This window comes from Colobus angolensis, unplaced genomic scaffold (genome assembly GCF_000951035.1).
Source record: "Colobus angolensis palliatus isolate OR3802 unplaced genomic scaffold, Cang.pa_1.0 Scaffold35, whole genome shotgun sequence".
Classification (NCBI taxonomy): domain Eukaryota; kingdom Metazoa; phylum Chordata; class Mammalia; order Primates; family Cercopithecidae; genus Colobus; species Colobus angolensis.
This window is the reverse complement of record NW_012116821.1, coordinates 7509018-7527158: the sequence shown is the minus strand read 5'-3', so window position 1 is coordinate 7527158 and position 18141 is coordinate 7509018. Positions and strand designations below refer to the sequence as shown.

The 18141-nt window shown below is 40.5% G+C and overlaps 1 protein-coding gene across 2 annotated transcripts in view; it reads left to right on the top strand.

Moving 5' to 3' along the window:
- The first annotated feature begins 3282 nt into the window (after positions 1–3282).
- The window catches only part of ARMC2 (armadillo repeat containing 2), a 130295-nt gene continuing 115436 nt past the window's right edge, over positions 3283–18141 (top strand). The window contains exons 1-3 of one of the 2 annotated variants that reach the window (XM_011952822.1): positions 3289–3413; positions 9051–9311; positions 13331–13403. In XM_011952822.1, coding sequence (XP_011808212.1) covers positions 9094–9311; positions 13331–13403 — 291 coding nt within the window. In that variant the 5' untranslated portion in view covers positions 3289–3413; positions 9051–9093. Of the gene's footprint in view, positions 3414–9050; positions 9312–13330; positions 13404–18141 lie in introns of both variants that reach the window. The other variant, XM_011952823.1, reaches the window with a different exon arrangement.

Below are 18141 nucleotides of genomic sequence, written 5' to 3'. Positions count from 1 at the left end.
GGGGGAATTGTGAACATTAAAGAAGTATTTATTTAACATGTATCTTTTCAAAAATATATCTAATAGATAAATTAGGATGAGCTATAGATATTAAATAAGAGGTGTATGTGATAGAAACTATGATATAAACTGTAAAATCTACTAGTACAGTCTGGATAAAAAGCATCTATGAGTTCATCATTCTGTTGCAATTTTTGCATCTGAGACTGCATAAAACTGTATCATTACCCAATCTCCTGCCTATATAATTCCTGCTTTAATTCAAAATCCAGAAATTCAGAAGGCATTTTCAAGTGAATGTAAAGATTCTTAAGTTCCTCTTGATCCCTATAGCCCCATGCAGCAAATACTCTGGGATAAGTGAGAGGAGGAAATAAAGAGCACAGCTTGACAGCTTCAGTAGCCTACAAAGTACCTTTCCATGCTGGGGACAAAATGCGTGTATAATAGCAGCATGGTGTACTGAACTTGGGCATCAAGAACCCCAGATCTCAGGTCCTTTTACTAGCTGTGTGCCTGTGGGCCGACGAGTTCACCTCCCTGAATCTCAGTTTTCTTCCATCTCAAATTGAGATACCTACTTTCCAGGCTTCTAATAAACTCCAAATTAGACAAAAGAAATGAAGTGTCCCAAATAAAAGCAATTTGGAAACTATAAAGTGCTTTATAAATGTCAGATACTTATAATACTTTGTCTTCCTCTTTAATCTCTCTAAAGTATATGAAGCACGTCAACAGTCTTGTTTCTAAAGCAATGCCACTTACAAAACCGATGTAAAATTCTGTAAAATAGCCATCAGGTAACAGTGGAGAAACAGCCAGGTCAGTATAATATGCCACTGCTGTGACAGCCGAAGTATTTTCTCATATAGTGTCCTGCAGTGAGGTAAGCTGGGGAGCTTCATTGCTTCAAATAACTGCTTCCTCTAATTCTACCTATGTCATTCTTTTCAATTGTTCTAATTTGCCCAGCAGATATTTCCTGGCCAGCTGAGTTGGGTAGCATCAGGTTCCAGTAGCTTGCTTACGGTCTATTTTAGACCAAGATCCTAAGGTGTAAGACCACAGCTAGTAATTGGCTGTACCAGAGGTTTTTAGGCTGATGTTTCCACTGAGATGGTAATTATGTAATCATCAGTTCCAAGTGAGGTGAGGCAGAGTCTCTGTAGGGCAGGTTACAAAGAAACCTAAGACCCCCTCAGCCCCTCACCCAGGCTGAAGCTAAAAATAAGGGGTCAGAGAGTGGAAAGGGAAGATGTGTGGGGAAACTTCCTTGGAGAAAGGAGTGTGGGTGCTATGCCCTTCATCTCAAGCCAGCAAGAGGGGCTTCCCCAGGGGCCTGGGACCGCCAGAGACTGTAGTTACGTGGCCTGGAGAACTGGAGCCTGACTCACTCTTGGGTAAGCTAAAGCTTCCGCCTATGGCAGCCTGGAAGGGGTTGCACCCAGACAGGCCTGAGCTCTCAGAATCACTAGGGTAACAGATGTGTGGGTTTTCCCTTGGGACCTCTCTAAAGGGGCACTGAAAGCGGGAATAAACCCTGTGTTTTTAGGATTTTCAGGAGCCCCCAGGAGGGAGGTCCCCATCAGTGGGAGACTCCAAAGGATCAGGAAAGACCTACATGAGCTGCTTTAACCACAGGCCAGCACACCAAGCTTGAAGCTGCTCAACTACAGGAAGAAATGCTCCATCTCCTTCCTTCATCTCCTTCTCCTCACTGCCAGTTTGATTCAAGCTGGGTCTTAAACAACCTCTAGTGAATAGGGGGGCGGGTGGGGGGCAAGCCTAAGCCTAGTGCACCCCTTCAGGGAAGGCCAGCTAGAGAGCTTAAACCGGGGGCTGGAATGGGGGAGGAAGACTTACTTTCTGTGAAGTTTGATGCATTTGTTTAAATCTTGCACCCAACATTATAGTTTTGAAATGAAGCTGTGGTTGAGATTTAGTTATGACAGCACTGTCAGTTATCTAAGAATGAGCAGAAAAATCCAGGGCTTTATCCCCAAATTTCTTCCCATCCAGGGACAGGAGAAGATAACCAGCACTGAATAAATTTTAAAATGATAGCGAGAGACCAGAATAAAGTGGCATTGTATCACGTCTCACAAGTTGTGAATTCAAAACACATAGTTTTATTTAAAACAGGCAATGGTTCATTTCACAATGGAGTCCACTGACCAGTAAATGGGAATTGTTGATATGTCATGTTGAGTCACTGGAAAATACTTTAATCCTGAAGAACACAAAATACTTTGTTTCGGGTCCTAAAATTATCCAATCAATGAATAGGTACTTATTTTCTGTTATGTTTGAAATCCTTCTGAGTATTTTGAAGAATATTTATGTTCCTTTAGTTCAGGTTAGCATCATTTCCCACCTGGAACGATGCCTTACACATGGTATGTGTTCAAAAATATTTTCAATTTAGTTATTCTTTACAAGATGCTTAGCACCAAAGGAAGTGGCATTTTTCCAATGTTGATGACAAATAGCACTTCAGCTGGAAAATCCCCATATTTATAAAACGTGGTGCAAACCTGAATGGAGAGTGCTTATGATCTCACTTGTATTTAACACCGTAAAGTGTTGCTAAATGGTCTAATAGGAGAGAAGGGAATTTAAACTAGAGACACATAAATGGAGTGCTTTTTGCCGTTCAACTGTGATCACGAACAAAAAACGATTGGCCACGGGGGACCTAGACTGGAATCTCCTTCTCCTGATCACTACACCTCAGGCCCCCAGTTTCTCTCCTGTGGATGGGGACGCCAGGCTGCCTCCTCAGATTCAGAAGGTACGATTACGTGCATACTCTGGGAACTCTGAAGTGCTCTACAAATGCAAGGGCTTAATAACAGCCAACAGTTTAATATTCGTTGATTGCCACGTGCATAGCTGTTTACATCTATTTTCTCATGCAACTTTCATAACAGCCCAAGACCTCTATAGGTACTATTATTAATATTTCCTGCCACTTGACATCGGAGGAAACAGGCTCAGCAAGTGGCTCCAAGTTATACAGAGCCCTAACCTGAGCCAGTAAATCCTTCTTACCCGCAAGCATTAAGCTTCCGGCCTGCCTGTTGTTATTTAACAGATGCGCTGGGATCCGATAGGGGAGCAACAGATGTGGCTCGGCAAATTGCTAATTTAAAAGCGGACACCTGCCCATAATGCCAGCTCTGCTCTGACCTCCTAGCCTCCAGCCCTCTCCAGGCTCCTCCCACCCGCTCCGGCCGTCGCCACGCCTCGGAGCTTCTACGCATGCGTTGGCGGGACCCGCGCAGGCCCAGTGGCCGAGCGGCGAACTGGGGCTACCCCGCCAGTGTCGGCGCCGCTTCCTTGGCAGCTGCCGGGGGAGAGCCGGAGGATGAGCTGAACCTCGCAGCCGCTGCTATCTCAAGCGCTCATCACAGGTGCTTTGGGTCAGGCCGGAAGTCTCCTTCCCTGCGCCCTCGCCAAGCTCGTTCCCTGGCCGGCTCCACCCGTCCTGCAGCGGCCTGGCCCCGCAGTCTGGCGGCCGGGGCGGCGGCGGGAGGTAGTTTGTGTACGGTTACCATGGAGACGCTGGCGGCAGGGCGAAGTGGGAGGGTGGCCGGGCGGGGTGAGGATGTTGCTGCGCTCTGCCCTGGCCGGGACCGTGGAAGAGCGGGCACTGCCATCGGTGGGGAACCCGCTGTCCGCGCGGGAGGTGAGGTCTCCCCTTCGGCTCACTGGGGACCCCTCCTGCAGTCGTCTGCCTGTGTGTCCTCGGATAGGATAGAGAGGCGATGAGTGCCCTGTGCATGTTGTCAGGGGTCCGGAGCGGTTGTCTTTATTTATGTACTGTAGCACTTAGCCAAGTGCGTGGTGGTTAATAGAAGCCCAGTAATATTTGTTGAATGAGAGTGGTAGACTAAGGGGCTTTGTCTAGGCAGGCGGTGACCGGGCCAGAGTCATACAGTTTATATCTGGGCACTTTCAGGCAACAGGGCCTCAATAAATAAAAATGTATGTGTAACAATATTTAACATACGTTAAAATCATGGAGTGTATACATAATGCCTTTTGTGATCCGTTCCCACAAGTAACACAACAGATCTTACGTCCCACCCTGATTTATAATTATTATACTTTAACTTGGTTGAAAAGCAAGCACCATTTATTATTTTTATCCTGGTTTCTTAATCTATGGGATTCTGGTTAGTTGTTGATGTTAATTTGGCATTGCTGATATTCAATAAAATGCTTAATAAAAATTATCTGTTTTCATAAAGGCAAGCACCACCTACCCGCCTTTTAAAAGGAGAAATACCTAATGTAAATGAGTTGATGGGTGCAGCAAACCAACATGGCACATGTATACCTATGTATCAAACCTGTACGTTGTGCCCATGTACCGTAGAACTTAAAGTATAATAATAATAATAATAAACTTTATGTATAGAAACACTGAACAAACATCATTCTCTCTTTTGCAGTTTCTTTTTTAAAATGCAGTTTTTCATTCGTGGAAATGAGTTTGTTGTATCCTTTTATCATGTAGCACTTGGGCAATAATTGTTAACATCTGTTAACATTGTTAACATTTTAAGGGCCGTATTAAAATAAGCACCGTGCTAACGCACTTTACATGTATTATATCATTTAATTCTTCAAACAATCCTATGAGGCAATTATTACCATGCACCTTTTACAGATGAGGAAACTGATGCTTAGAGATATTAGAGGCATTGCCCAAGGTCACATGGCTGTGAATTGTCAGCATTTAAACCCTTACTCCAGCATCTAAGCACTTAACCACTGCCTCTTTGGATGCTCATATTAATACAGAAATGATTCAGAGTTACGGAAGGGTCCTGAGTGTTTGATTTGCAGGGAAGACTGTGAAACTGGCCTGCTTTTCCCCTGTTGCAGACATCCTGATAGTGCAGTGTTGCATTTAGCAAGAAGGCTCTGGTTCCAGTGGCTATTAGCAGCAACGGTAAAGACAGGTCTTTATAATTAGTTATAAACTTCTGTAAATTATGACTCTGAACTTTCCCCCAGACCAATAAGAAATATCTTGTTGAAAAAAAAGTTCTTCACTTTCAAATTTCCTACTGCTGGTGGTGTTCACCCTCTAGAGGTCCTGTGGATACCACAGACTCTGGAGAGTGTGATGCAAGACAGAACTCAACCTCTTTCTTCTTTCCTCTTGAAGTCTGCTTCTCCTGTTTCTTTTTAAAGGCTCCTTGCCCTCTGGCTCCCCTAGGTTTGCGTACCCGGTATTGTTTCTGGCCTCTTCCTGGAATCATGGATGCCAAATCCTGTTAATTCTGTTCTCAGTGCACCTCACTTGTTCTCGTCTCTCCTCTAACCTCTGCTTCACCTTGACTCCTGGATCTCAGGCTTTCCATACTTCACTCATTCATCACAACATTGAGTCCTACTCTGTGCCAGGCAACTTGAAATAAAGACAAGTCAGGGAAAGGAGGCTAAATCTGAACTCATCTGACCACATAACATCAAGACAGATTTGAAATAAGGTCCAGATTTCATAATTCACTGTAACAAATATCTCCAGTTAGAGAAACTATGCAGCCTTCATCTGAAAATGTCTTAGCTCAAGTCTATATTTAAAAGTGGAGTCTAGTGATTATGTAAGTGTTGACCTTCAGCTGTGCCTCACGTGGAGGGTTGGGGCGGAGAGTCTCGGGCCAATACCACATGCACAGGCAATTCTAACACGGTGGGAGGGTGGAGTGGCAGAGACCAGCTGGGGGCTTTGTGGAGTCTGGAGGAGGGGCCCTTAACTCAAGCTAGCAGGGTGGGAGAGGCATGTTCAGGAAAGCTTCCTTGAGGAAATGACCTTTGAGAGTTAGCTGGGTGATTACATGAAAACTGTCCGATTTCACTACTTCTGATCTTTGCCCTCCTTTCCTTCCTGCCCATCTCTGCCAGATCACATCATCCCTCAAAATGCTGCATTTGATCTGCTCATCAACTTTTAAATTCTTGCCATTTAATTTAGTTGGTTCAGCCCCAATCACCATTTTCAGAGTTCCCCTTGTCCATACACACCTTGTATGTCTTGATGCTTTGCATTGGCTCACTTGCTGACTTCGTTGGAACTTCCTTCTCTACTCCAGCTCCAGTGCCAGCCACTGCCACTTGCTCAAATTCAGCCCTTTTTTCACAACCTAGCTCAAGCAACACCTCTTCCAGGAAGTCTACCTGATGCCTTCCCCCAGTCAGAAATCTCTTCTTCCTTTGTGGTTACATAAATAATTTGCTTCTTTTTTTTTTTTTATTACTGCCATCAGTTTCTACCTTGTATTTAAATCATTTGCATATAAGCAGGGTAAATACTCAGCTGGTACATACCAAGAAGGCTGTTCCTGTTGGGAAAATATTGGGGTCTCTATGTGAGGGGGTTAATAGTTGCAGCCCCAATGCCTCTAAGTGCCCCACCTCCTACCACCCCATCTAGTGGGTAGGAGTTTGAATATTATCTGTGGGCATGTATCATAGCTTTTTTTCTATTGCTTAAGACCCTGTCCAGACCATAGATTACATGATGGCTCACCTGTAATCCCAGCACTTCGAGAAGCCAGGGAAAATAGCTTGAGCCCAGAAGTTTGAGACCAGCCTGGACAATATAGTGAGACCTCATCTCTAGTTATTTTTTTAAAAAGACTCTGTCCACCTTGCAAAATTGTTATGGGGTTAATTGAGATAATGCAGTCAAGAGTACTTAGCACAGTGCTTGGTGTTAAAGTAAATGTCTATCTCACAGTGGTTCTTGCTTGAGAGTGAAGATGGTTTTGTGTTCCTCTTAGGAAACAGTTAATTAATACTACTGGCTGAATGGATTTGCTCAACTTGGCAGGAAAATTTTGTGAAGTTAGAATTTCTGTAGGACTATTGTGTTATAGTTCAGGTATACTTTAAGTAGATAAGCTTTCAGGTCATGAGTGATTAATTTTTCAAGTTGGCAAAAACCATCTATAATAATTTGTAGTTTAACAAATATCAATTTAAAAGTCCTCCCTCCAAAGCCCACTTCTAATTCTTCTAAGTCAGTTCACATGTATTATTAAATATTTCCATGATTGATTTAGTGAATATTAACATATGATCATAACATATTGTGCAGATTTTACATTATTGTACAAGTTTCTCACAATATAATTGTTAAAGTGAGATTTGGTGGAAAAAGAGAAGAAGGATAGAGAAAGTTGTGTTAGAATTTTTGGTAAAAATTATAGACAAAAATATTTTTAGCCCTGTAGCTACATTGTTTCTGTCAGTATAGTATTTGGTCAGTCTAAATTCCTGTATGCCCCCAGGTAATTCATAGAAGTTTTAGAATTTGACCTGAGTGAATGTTCCTGCTTCATCACTCACTGAACGAGTATAGTTTTTAATACAAAAGTATACTCTTAGCCAGAGAGAATCTTAGGTCAGGAGTGAGAGTCCATTATTACTCCCCACAGAACTTTCTCTAATCTTTATTAGATTTGCCAGATTACCTTTGGACATTGTTAGACTAATTAGTGCCATGTAAGGCCAAAAGGGTGGCAAACCTGATTTAGGCTCTGAAAGAAGCCTGTTTATTGTACAGAAACCTCTTCTCACTTACTGGCATAGTTTCTTACTGCAGTAGGTCTTTTAGAAACAGACCAACAAACCTGTCATGGCCGCTTAAGTTAGATGTTATGGGACTGAATTTGTATTATGCATCCAAAAATAATATACATATATGTAGATATAAGAAATTGTGTATATATTTTTAAAAATTATCATTGAATATTTTAAGTAAAGCCAATCATTTCAAAAGTATTAGAAATAAAATGTACTAGGCCCCTCATCAGTTTTGATAGTTATATTAGTGAACATAATTGTAGAGACTGTGCTTAAATTCAAAATCCTGTATCAAAAATCCCTAAAATAGCATTGCTTATCAAGTAATTTTTTTACTATTTTAACTCAACACCTGGCATTTCCATATGAAAAGTATGACATATCGTTTATAGTTTTCATCAGAAACTCTTGGGTTGGGGCCTGTGTAGAGCTAAACAAATGTTCTTGTTGTCTGTTGTTATGTAACAATGTTTAGAATCATAATATAGTAAATTTTTTTTGTCTAAGGAATCACCTGTTAATTCTACTTATAGAAATGGAATCTTTTTAGTTTCCTGGGGAATATGTCACAAAGCAGTTTTCTGTTTTGCAGAAGTTATTCTAAAATTGGGCAGCTGAAATAGGTGGAAAATCCATGTAGACCTCTGTCTCTCTAGAGATATGGCATTTTATGGGGTTCGAGTTTTTTTTTAAGAAACACCTAATGCCATGTACTCATTAGAATTACGTTTTAAAAATCTGTCCTATTTTAAAGTTTAGATTTGTCTCCATGGAACACACCAACGTTTGAGAAGGATCTGCATTCTCATGGCCCTTGTAATGACTTTAACTCTTTCAGAAAGGGGTGTTGGGAAAGGATCAGTTGGTACTGATATTTGGTATTTATTTACTTAGGTCACTACCTCAAATTATAGGTGAGTTGGATCAATTCAGTCAGCTGTATCATGGACAAATGTGGGGCTGAACCATTCTCTGAGGTTTGTTGCAAAATCAAATATCCTTTAGAAATACAACATTTCTGTCTAAAATTTAACCTTATAGTATCACATAGTGTGGAGGGCAGTGGGGAAGAAAAGGAAACTCAACATTTTAACGGAACCCTCAGTGTTTTTTGTAGGCTGAAGATGATGAGATGATTCGCTCTTCCTATTCTGTCTTCTTTCATGATTAGTCTTTCTCTCTGGGTTTAGCTTTCATCCTGGGTTTCTTCCCTGCACATCTTTTTCCTCAGTTGTTATATTTTTGAGGAAATTTTCCTCTCTACATTTTTGAGAGTTGTTCTCAGATCCTAACCTTCTAACTGCTTGGTGGATTTTTAATTAAAAATTCATTCAGATTTTTAAAGCTTAATATAGAGGAATGGTTTAATATATGGATAGGCTTAAGCATTCATTTTTATAAAGTCCTGGATAAAAATAATTAATGGTTTTTGTACCATGTATTTGCAGGGCATGCTGTCTATCTGAAGAATATTTTACTTTCAAAGGAAGGATGCTGTCTCCAGATGATAAAATGTTAGGAAAACTGGATCCACTTTATCGACCTTCAGTGTCTAAGCGGAAGACCAGTGCAGAAATCATAAGTGAAGCACGAAATGCATTAAGAACAGTTAGAACCCAAAGACCACTTACACCACAGGAAGCACAAAGAAAACTATTCGGACCTGCATCCTCAAGAACATCAGAAAATAGACCTCCTTCCTCCTTCAGGTATATGGTATTTCACATTCGTGTTCACTCAGATATTTAAGCACCAGGTTATACTTTCCCTTAATTCTACTTATGGATAGTTTTTAAAAATAGACTTATTTTTTAGAACAGTGTTAAGTTCACAGCAAAATTGAGTGGAAGCTACAGAGATTTCCCATGTACCCCCTACTACAACACATCCACAGCATCTCATTATCACCATCCCCCCACCAGGGTGGTACATTGGTTACAGTCGGCGAACATACTTTGACACACCATTATCACTCAAAGGCTGTAGTTCACGTTAGGGTTCACTCTTGGTGTTGTACATTTTATGTGTTTGAACAAATTTCTGATGACACAACCACTATTATAATATTATGCCGAGTAGTTTCACTGCCCTACAAATTCTTCACTCTGCTTATTTTTCACTTCCTTCCCCCACCCCCTAGCAACCACTGATCTTTTTACTGTCTCCACAGTTTTGCCTTTGCCAGAACGTCATATAGTTGGATTATGTAGTATGTCAGCTTTTCAGATTGGCTTCTTTGACTTAGTAATATGCATTTAAGTTTCCTCCACGATTTATCATGGCTTGAATAGCTCATTTCTTTTTAGTGCTGAATAATATTCGATTGTCTGGTTATATAACAGTTTATCCATTCATCTACTGAAGGACATCTCATTTGCTTCCAAGTTTTGGCAATTACAAATGAAGCTGTTATAAACATCCATGTGTAAGTTTCTGTGTGAACATAAGTTTTCTTTTTTTTTCTTTTTTGAGACGGAGTCTTGCTCTGTTGCCCAGGCTGGAGTGCAGTGGTGCGATCTCGGCTCACTGCAAGCTCCGCCTCCCGGGTTCACGCCATTCTCCTGCCTCAGTCTCCTGAGTACCTGGGACTATAGGTACTCACCACTATGCCAAGCTAATTTTTTTTTTGTATTTTTAGTAGAGACGGGGTTTCACCATGTTAACCTGGATGGTCTCAATCTCCTGACCTCGTGATCCGCCCACCTTGGCCTCCCAAAGTGCTGGGATTACAGGCATGAGCCACCACACCTGTCGAAGTTTTCAACTCCTTTGGGTAAATACCAAGGAGCATGATTGCTGGATCATATGGGAAGATTGTGTTTAGCTTTGTAAGAAACTGCCAAGCTGTCTTGCAAAGGGGCTGTATCATTTTGCATTCTCACCAGCAATGAATGAGAGTTCCTGTTCCTCACATCCTTGCCAGCATTGGCATTGTCAGCGTTCTAGATTTTGGCCATTCTAATGCGTGTGTAGTGGTATCTCATTGTTCTGATTTACTTTCCCTGGACATATGATGTGGAGCATCTTTTTATATATTTATTTTACATATGTGTGTATTCTTTGGTCAGGTGTCTGTTAAGGTCTGTGGCCCAGTTTTTAAATGGGTTGTTTGTGTTCTTGTTGAATTTTAAGAATTATTTGTGTATTTTGGATAACAGTTCGTTATCTTACATGTCTTTTGCAAATGTTTTCTTCTGCTCTGCGGCTTTTCTTCATCTTCTCTTGATGTTGTCTTTTGCAGAGCAGAAAATTTTAATTTTAATGAAGTCAAGCTTATCAATTTCTTTCGTGGATCTTGCTTTTGGTGTTGTATATTAAAAGTCACCGGAATACCCAAGGTTTTCTAGACTTTGTCCTGTGTTATGTTTTAGGGATTTTATAGTTTTGTGTTTTACATTTAGGTCTATGACCCATTTTGAGTTAATTTTTGTGAAGGGTGTTAGGTTTGTGTTTTGTTTTTGTTTTGCATGTAGATGGTTGATGTCTAGTTGTCCTAGCACTGTTTTTTTTGTTTGTTTGTTTGTTTGTTTTTTAGGAATATGAGCCAAGGTTTTACTTGTCAATTTCTTGCATTTGAAGTACTCTTTGATAACATCCTTGGCTTGAGACTCTTTTCCATAGTCCTACCACACAACTACAACCAGCCATTTTATGGGGTTTCCCTCCCTGTCAGTTTTAGAGAAACCTACCCATTACCCTAGTTTCTTGTCATCAACCTTAGTTAGGTTGATTTGGTGTTCAGCTCAAAGGGCCTCCATCAAGTTGACATAGACAGGCTCATCACAGTTAGATGGAAGCAACAAAGATGGGCTTGGCTCTTGTCTGAGGCTTTGACAGCTTTGCAAATTCCATGTGCTAGGCTGTCCTGGATGAGAGTGGTCTTCAGCACCTCTTTTAAAGCAGTATAAACATCCACTGCACCTCCAGCAGCAGTGTCTTCTTTGGCTATGGCAATGGGTTATGAGTGAAGGTGGATCTTGAATGCATGGAGCCTCCACCTCCGTGAAAGAGCCCAGCACCATTTTTGAAAAAGCTATGTTTTCTCCATGGTATTGCCTTTGCTCCTTTGTCAAAGATCAGTTGACTGTATTTATGTCAGTCTACTTCTGGGCCCTCTATTCTGTTCCATTGATCTATTTGTTTATTCTTTCACCAGTACTGTACTGTCTTTATTATTGTAGCTTTATTTATTTATTCATTTATTTTGAGACGGAGTCTCGCTCTGTGCCCAGGCTGGAGTGCAGTGGTGGGATCTCGGCTCACTGCAAGCTCCGCCTCCCGGGTTTACGCCATTCTCCCGCCTCAGCCTCCAGAGTAGCTGGGACTACAGGCACCCGCCACCTCACCCGGCTAGTTTTTTTTTTGTATTTTTAGTAGAGACGGGGTTTCACCGTGTTAGCCAGGATGGTCTCCATCTCCTGACCTCGTGATCCGCCCGTCTCGGCCTCCCAAAGTGCTGGGATTACAGGCTTGAGCCACCGCACCCGGCCTATTGTAGCTTTATAATATGTCTTAAAGTCAGGGAGTGTCAGTCCTTTAAATTTGTTCTTCTTGTTCAACATTGTGTTGGCTATTCTGGGTCTTTTGTCTCTCCATAGAAACTTTAGAATCAGTTTGTTGATATCTACAAAATGACTTGCCAGGATTTTGATTGAGATTGCATTGAATCTATAGATCAAGTTGGGAAGAACTGACATATTGACAACATTGAGTCTTCCTAGCCATGAAAATGGAAGATCTCTCCATTTTCTTAGTTTTTTGATTTCTTTCACGGAGTTTTGTAGCTTTCCTCATCTAGATTTTATCCATATCTTGTTAGATTTATAAGTATTTAATTTTTGGAGTGCTAATGTAAATGATAATATGTTTTCATTTCAGTTTCCAACCTTGTATCTTGCAACCGTACTATAATCACTCATTAGTTCCAGGAGGTTTTGTCAGTTCTTTAGGATTTTCTACATAGATAATCCTGTTATCTGCAAACAAAGAGTTTTATTTCTTCCTTCCCAATCTGTATGCTTTTAATTTCTTTTTCTTATCTTATTGCATTAGCTGGGGTGTTCTGTATGATACTGAAAAGCAGTAGTAAGAGGGGACATCCTTGCTTTCTTCGTCATCTTAGTGGGAAAACTCTTTCTTACCATAAATATGATGTTAGCTGTAGGTTTCTTGTAGATATTCTTAGAAGTTTTCTTCTATTCCTAGTTTGCTAAGAATTTTTATTATGAGTGTTGGATTTTGCCACATGCCTTTTCTGTATCTGCTAATATGTGTCTTCTTTAGCTTGTATTTTCTGTTACCTTCTTTAGCTTGTGGTGTGATAGATTACATTGATTGATTTTCAAGGTAGTTGTCTTTTTAAGTTTGAATTTTGTTCAAGATTCCTAGAAGTGATTCCAAACACTGGTTCAGGAAGTTACTTTGGAATGAAATGGTTACTAGCAGTTGTCCCATACCAGCTTTCTGAAGTGATATGAACAAAGCTTTTTAAAAAAATTCCTCTATACACTTATTCTTTTCATTATTCAGTATTTTTCAAACTTCCTAAATGTAATCAAAAGACTTCTTAATAAACTGTTTTAAGTACAATAACATTAAAAAATGTTTTTCCTCAAGGCTTATGCATCGCATCCTTTTACTTGCTTTTTAGCTAGAGTTAACTAATATATACTATAAATAAAGAAATAATTCTTCACAAACTAACACTCTGCACCATCTTTTATGCTAGCCTCCATGCATCCAGTTTTGAGTCATCTGATTCCAGACCTATCTCTGGCGCACGTCTTAGTCCACTAGAGCTGGTGAGTACTTTATATAACCACCAGTACTTTATATTATGTTGTGAAATGAAATTGGCCAAAAATACTTGGAATCAGTACTTATATATGCTATGATAATTATCATGTACACCTAAATAGACTAATAATTTAATATGAAAGCAGATTCTTTTATATTGTTCAAATGTAATGGGTAATATCTAATGAAATACTTCTATAATTTACCTATAGTTTGATAATAAAGAAGAATTTTTAAAATATATAATAACTTGGTAAGCAATATTTCACAATATTTTTGCTTTCTTAGTTATACATATTTTCTTAACAGTTGTATGTACAAAAATTATATGTATAATTTATATTAAAGTTATATATCTTATACAGTATAAAAATCATATATTTATATGTAGTCTCTTTATATATACACATTTACATATAAATATATATAGTCAACAATTTATTACAAAAAAAGTAACAAAAATCCAGTGATCTCCTGTCCCCTTACTCTTCATTGTTCCCCTCTCAGTGGCTTTCACTTTAAGCTCTTTTGACACACCCTTTTAGGATTTACATCCAGACCTCCCAATGCCACACTGTCTTGCTGCTTTCTGACTTATGAGCTTGAGGAATTATCCAATGACTTCTAAGGAAGATGAAGATTTTGTTTCTGTCTTTTTGCCTCTTATCATAATGTGTTCACCTTTTCTATCCCCATTATTACTCCCATATAGATATAAAACTTTGGTTAGATCTGTTTTCTCTATGATTACATAAACCTGTTTATAGTTGAGCCTTGAATTAATGATAAATTCTCCTTTCCTGCACCACTTTTTGTTTTCCCTGGCATTAATAATTGCCTTACTTTTTAAGTTTTGTATTATTAGTATTTCAAATTTCAACCCCAAACTCATCCCCAGTGGTCTTAATCTCCTTTTATGTTCAGGCACATGAGGCATTCTATGGATTTACCTCCTTGGAGAACTCTTCACACCTGCCCAACCACTTTCCCTGAGCACAGCTCTCCTGGGATGCCCCTCACCATCCTCCTGGGGAGGTGGCTTCTCCTTCTTGCGCTGGCTTTTTCCTGGTTCCTGTGTCTCAAGTCCTCTTTCTTGATTTTCTGTGGATTTGGTAGAGCATTCCCTCCCATAGTTTCTTGAGAAAGGGTACATGGGAAGTAAATTATTTGAAACTTTAATTCCTGTTTTTTCTTCTCTGGAAGTTTGTAGGATGTTTCTCTTTGTTTCTAGTGTTCTGAAATTTAATGACAATGGTCCTTTGTGTGAGTCTATTTTTATCAGTCATGCTGGGCATGTGAAGGGCCCTTTCAATGTGGAATCTCATGCCTTTCAGTAAACATGGATATTAATTGAATATTTAATATCATCGTAGTGTCTTACCCACTTTTTGTTCTTTTTGCTTTTTCTGGAATTTATTATTCAGATATATATAGGACTTCCTGGGCTAGGTGTGGTGGCTCATGCCTATAATCCCAGCGCTTTGGTGGGCCTAGGAGGCCAATCACCTGGGGTCAGGAGTTCGAGACCATCCTGACCAACATGCCGAAACCCTGTCTCTACTAAAAATACAAAATTAGCTGGGCATGGTGGTGCGTGCCTGTAATCCCAGCACTTGGGAGGCTGAGACAAGAGAATTGCTTGAACTCAGGAGATGGAGGTTGCAGTGAACTGAGATTGCGCCGTTGCAATCCAGCCTAGGCGACAAGAGTGAAACTCTGTCTGAAAAAAAAAAAAAAGATGTAGGACTTTCTGGACTGACATTTCAGTTTTCTTATTTTCTCTCTTTTCTGTTTCACATCTTTTTGTGGAAGAGACTGTGTTCTGATCCCTTTATTGAGTTTTTTAAATTTCTGCTATCATATTTTTAAATTTCAGAAGTTTTTTTCCCCTCTACATTATCTCTTTGTATAGTAGTCTGTTCTTATTTCATGGTTGCAGCATGTTGTCTGAGTATATTAGTGGTAGTTTTGATTTTTTAATTAAGTTTTCTCCCTTTATAGTCTCTGTTGCATTTTTGTCTCTCCTTTTTATACTAGAGGCTTCCTCTGATGCCTCATGCTGTTTGTTTGGCTGCTCTCAAGAGTAGTGGCGGCTGGGCACAGTGGCTCACGCCTATAATCCCAGCACTTTGGGAGGCCGAGGAGGGCGGATCACAAGATCAGGAGATCGAGACCATCCTGGCCAACACGGTGAAACCCGGTCTCTACTAAAAATACAAAAAATTAGCCAGGCGTGTTGGCGGGTGCCTGTAGTCCCAGCTACTTGGAAGGCTGAGGCAGGAGAATGGTGTGAACCCGTGGGCGGAGCTTGCAATGAGCTGAGTTTGCACCACTGAACTCCAGCCTGGGTGACAGAGTGAGACTCTGTCTCAAAAAAAAAGAAAAAAAGAGTAGTGGCGTGTGGATTGGGTTGGTCAACCTATAGGTGGTATCTACCCACACCTATAGTTAGGGGGATCGGGCTGGGCTGTGTTGTTGATGACACCCCAGTGGCAGTATCTGTAGGACTTTTCTTACGGGCTAGTCATATTCTCTGTAAAGAAGTATCTTGCACGCTGTTTCCTGGATGTTAAAGTCTGGTTGCTAGCTTCCAGGTGCAGGAAGAAGGCGGGAATGCCCAGCATTTAGGATATAAACATTCAGTTAACATCCATGTTTATAATAAGTACTCTGACACTCAACAATAAGGGTACTTATTGGTAGTACCCTTACTTATTGACTTCAGTTAAAGAAGACCCTGTGTTTTACCTTCTTTAGAGAATAAACCCATCTTCTTCTGGGTTCAGTGGCCTGACTGCATGAAGCTGGGAAGGATGGAATTACACAGAATTTCAGCCAATCCTCCTTACTTTAGCCACTCCTCCCCTTCTACCTCTGCTACCAGAAGTACTTGGTGATACCAGTTCCCTAGGCTTGTATGAGATTGGTATGTTAGTCAAGCGCTTCTCAATTTCTGTTACTCTGTGTGTGTGTGTGAGTATATGTGTGTGCGCACGCGCATGTGCTTGTATGAATGTTTGTTTTGAATGAACTATTTGAAAGTAAGTTCCAGACATTGTGATACTTCATCCACAAAAATTTAAGTGTGCATATCATATGAACAAGGACAGTTTCCTACATAGCCACAATACCATCATCATAGCTCAGAAAATTAGCATTACTCAGTAATATCATTTAATGTACAGTTCATGTCCAAATGACCCCAATTGCCTCAAAATGTGTCTTACATTTTTAAAGTGTTTATCAGAATGCCTCTGTGAGAAAGATTATACTTGTTCATGTATTGCAGATGACAAAAATAAGATCCCAAGATAGCAAGCATGAACCAATATTGCAAGAAATAATTTGCCACTTATTGTTGACACATGGCTTGTTAGTGTCTACAATCTTGGGACCCACTTGGGTTTTGAGCCAGCTACAGCCTGAGGACCCAGTTTGGCAGCTCAGTGGCTCTACCTTTTTGTAGAGTGGCTCTTTATTCTATGATTTTGTAGTTTGACTCCTATAAATTGCTTTTAATATTACTGTAGTTTTTTGGGGACTCACTCAGCTTGGGTCTACTCTTCCCTTAAAAAAAAAAAAATCTCATTTTCTAGAGATAACCTGGTCCTTGTCAAACTGGTACAGTACTTGGACTGCAGGATTAACTGTTGGGCTAAGACAAGATAGGCATTTATCTGTTTAGGGTCATTGAACTTAAATTTCCATACCTCTGAATGGTTGGGTGCTATGTTCAAAGTAAAAGTAGATGGCTAGGCGTGGTGGCTCATGCTGTAATCCCAGCACTTTGGGAGGCTGAAGTGGGCAGATCACCTGAGGTCACAGTTCGAGACCAGCCTGGCCAACATGGTGAAACCCCGTCTCTACTAAAAATATAAAAAGTAGCCAGGTGTGGTGGTGCATGCCTGTAATCCCAGCTACTCTGGAGGCTGAGGCAGGAGAATCACTTTAACCCAGCAGGCAGAGTTTGCAGTGAGCCAAGATCATGCCACTGCACTCCATTCTGAGCAATAAAATGAGACTCATCTCAAAAAAAAACAAACAAAAAAACAAAAAGCAAAGTAAAAGTCATCTAAGAAGCTCCCATTTTAAGGAAAATGACTACTTAATTTGAGATTGTTGTTGTTGTTATTGTGGATTATGTGAGGGTCTTAAGTACATTTCATTTTAAACAGTAATTAAAATTTGGGGCCCCCAGTCAAAAAATTCTGAAAATGGCCCCATGCTACCTGACCTTCCACCTTTTTTCTTCTTTAACCGTTCATTTTTTAAAAGAACTCTTTGCCTCTGGTAACCACTAAATTGGCAAAGGGCAGAGATAGATGAAGGGAGAGGGAGTGGAAAGAGATAACTGGAGAGAGAGGGAGAGAGAATGATGGAAGAGTATCTCACAGTTAAGGGACACATTTACTGAAAGAGTTTGTGAGGACCTAGCCAGTTGAATCTCAGTGCTTTTTGCATCTAGGACACTTTCTCAGACCAGTTTGCCTTTTAACAATTCCTCCACCAGCAGTCAGTCAGGGAACAGGGACTCAGACAGCAGCCTTTCAGCTCCTACGTTGAGCAGATTAGCTAAACACTGCTTTTGTACAGCTACCCTCTCTCTCTTTCTCCTCATCCTATGTGGCCTGTGCTCCCCACACACCCTCCAGCGGGCAATGGGCTTCCCACACTCAGGACTGCCCAGGGCTTCTGAGAAGAGGAAGAGCTGATGCTTATGGTTCCTCATTGCTCAGGCCCTGC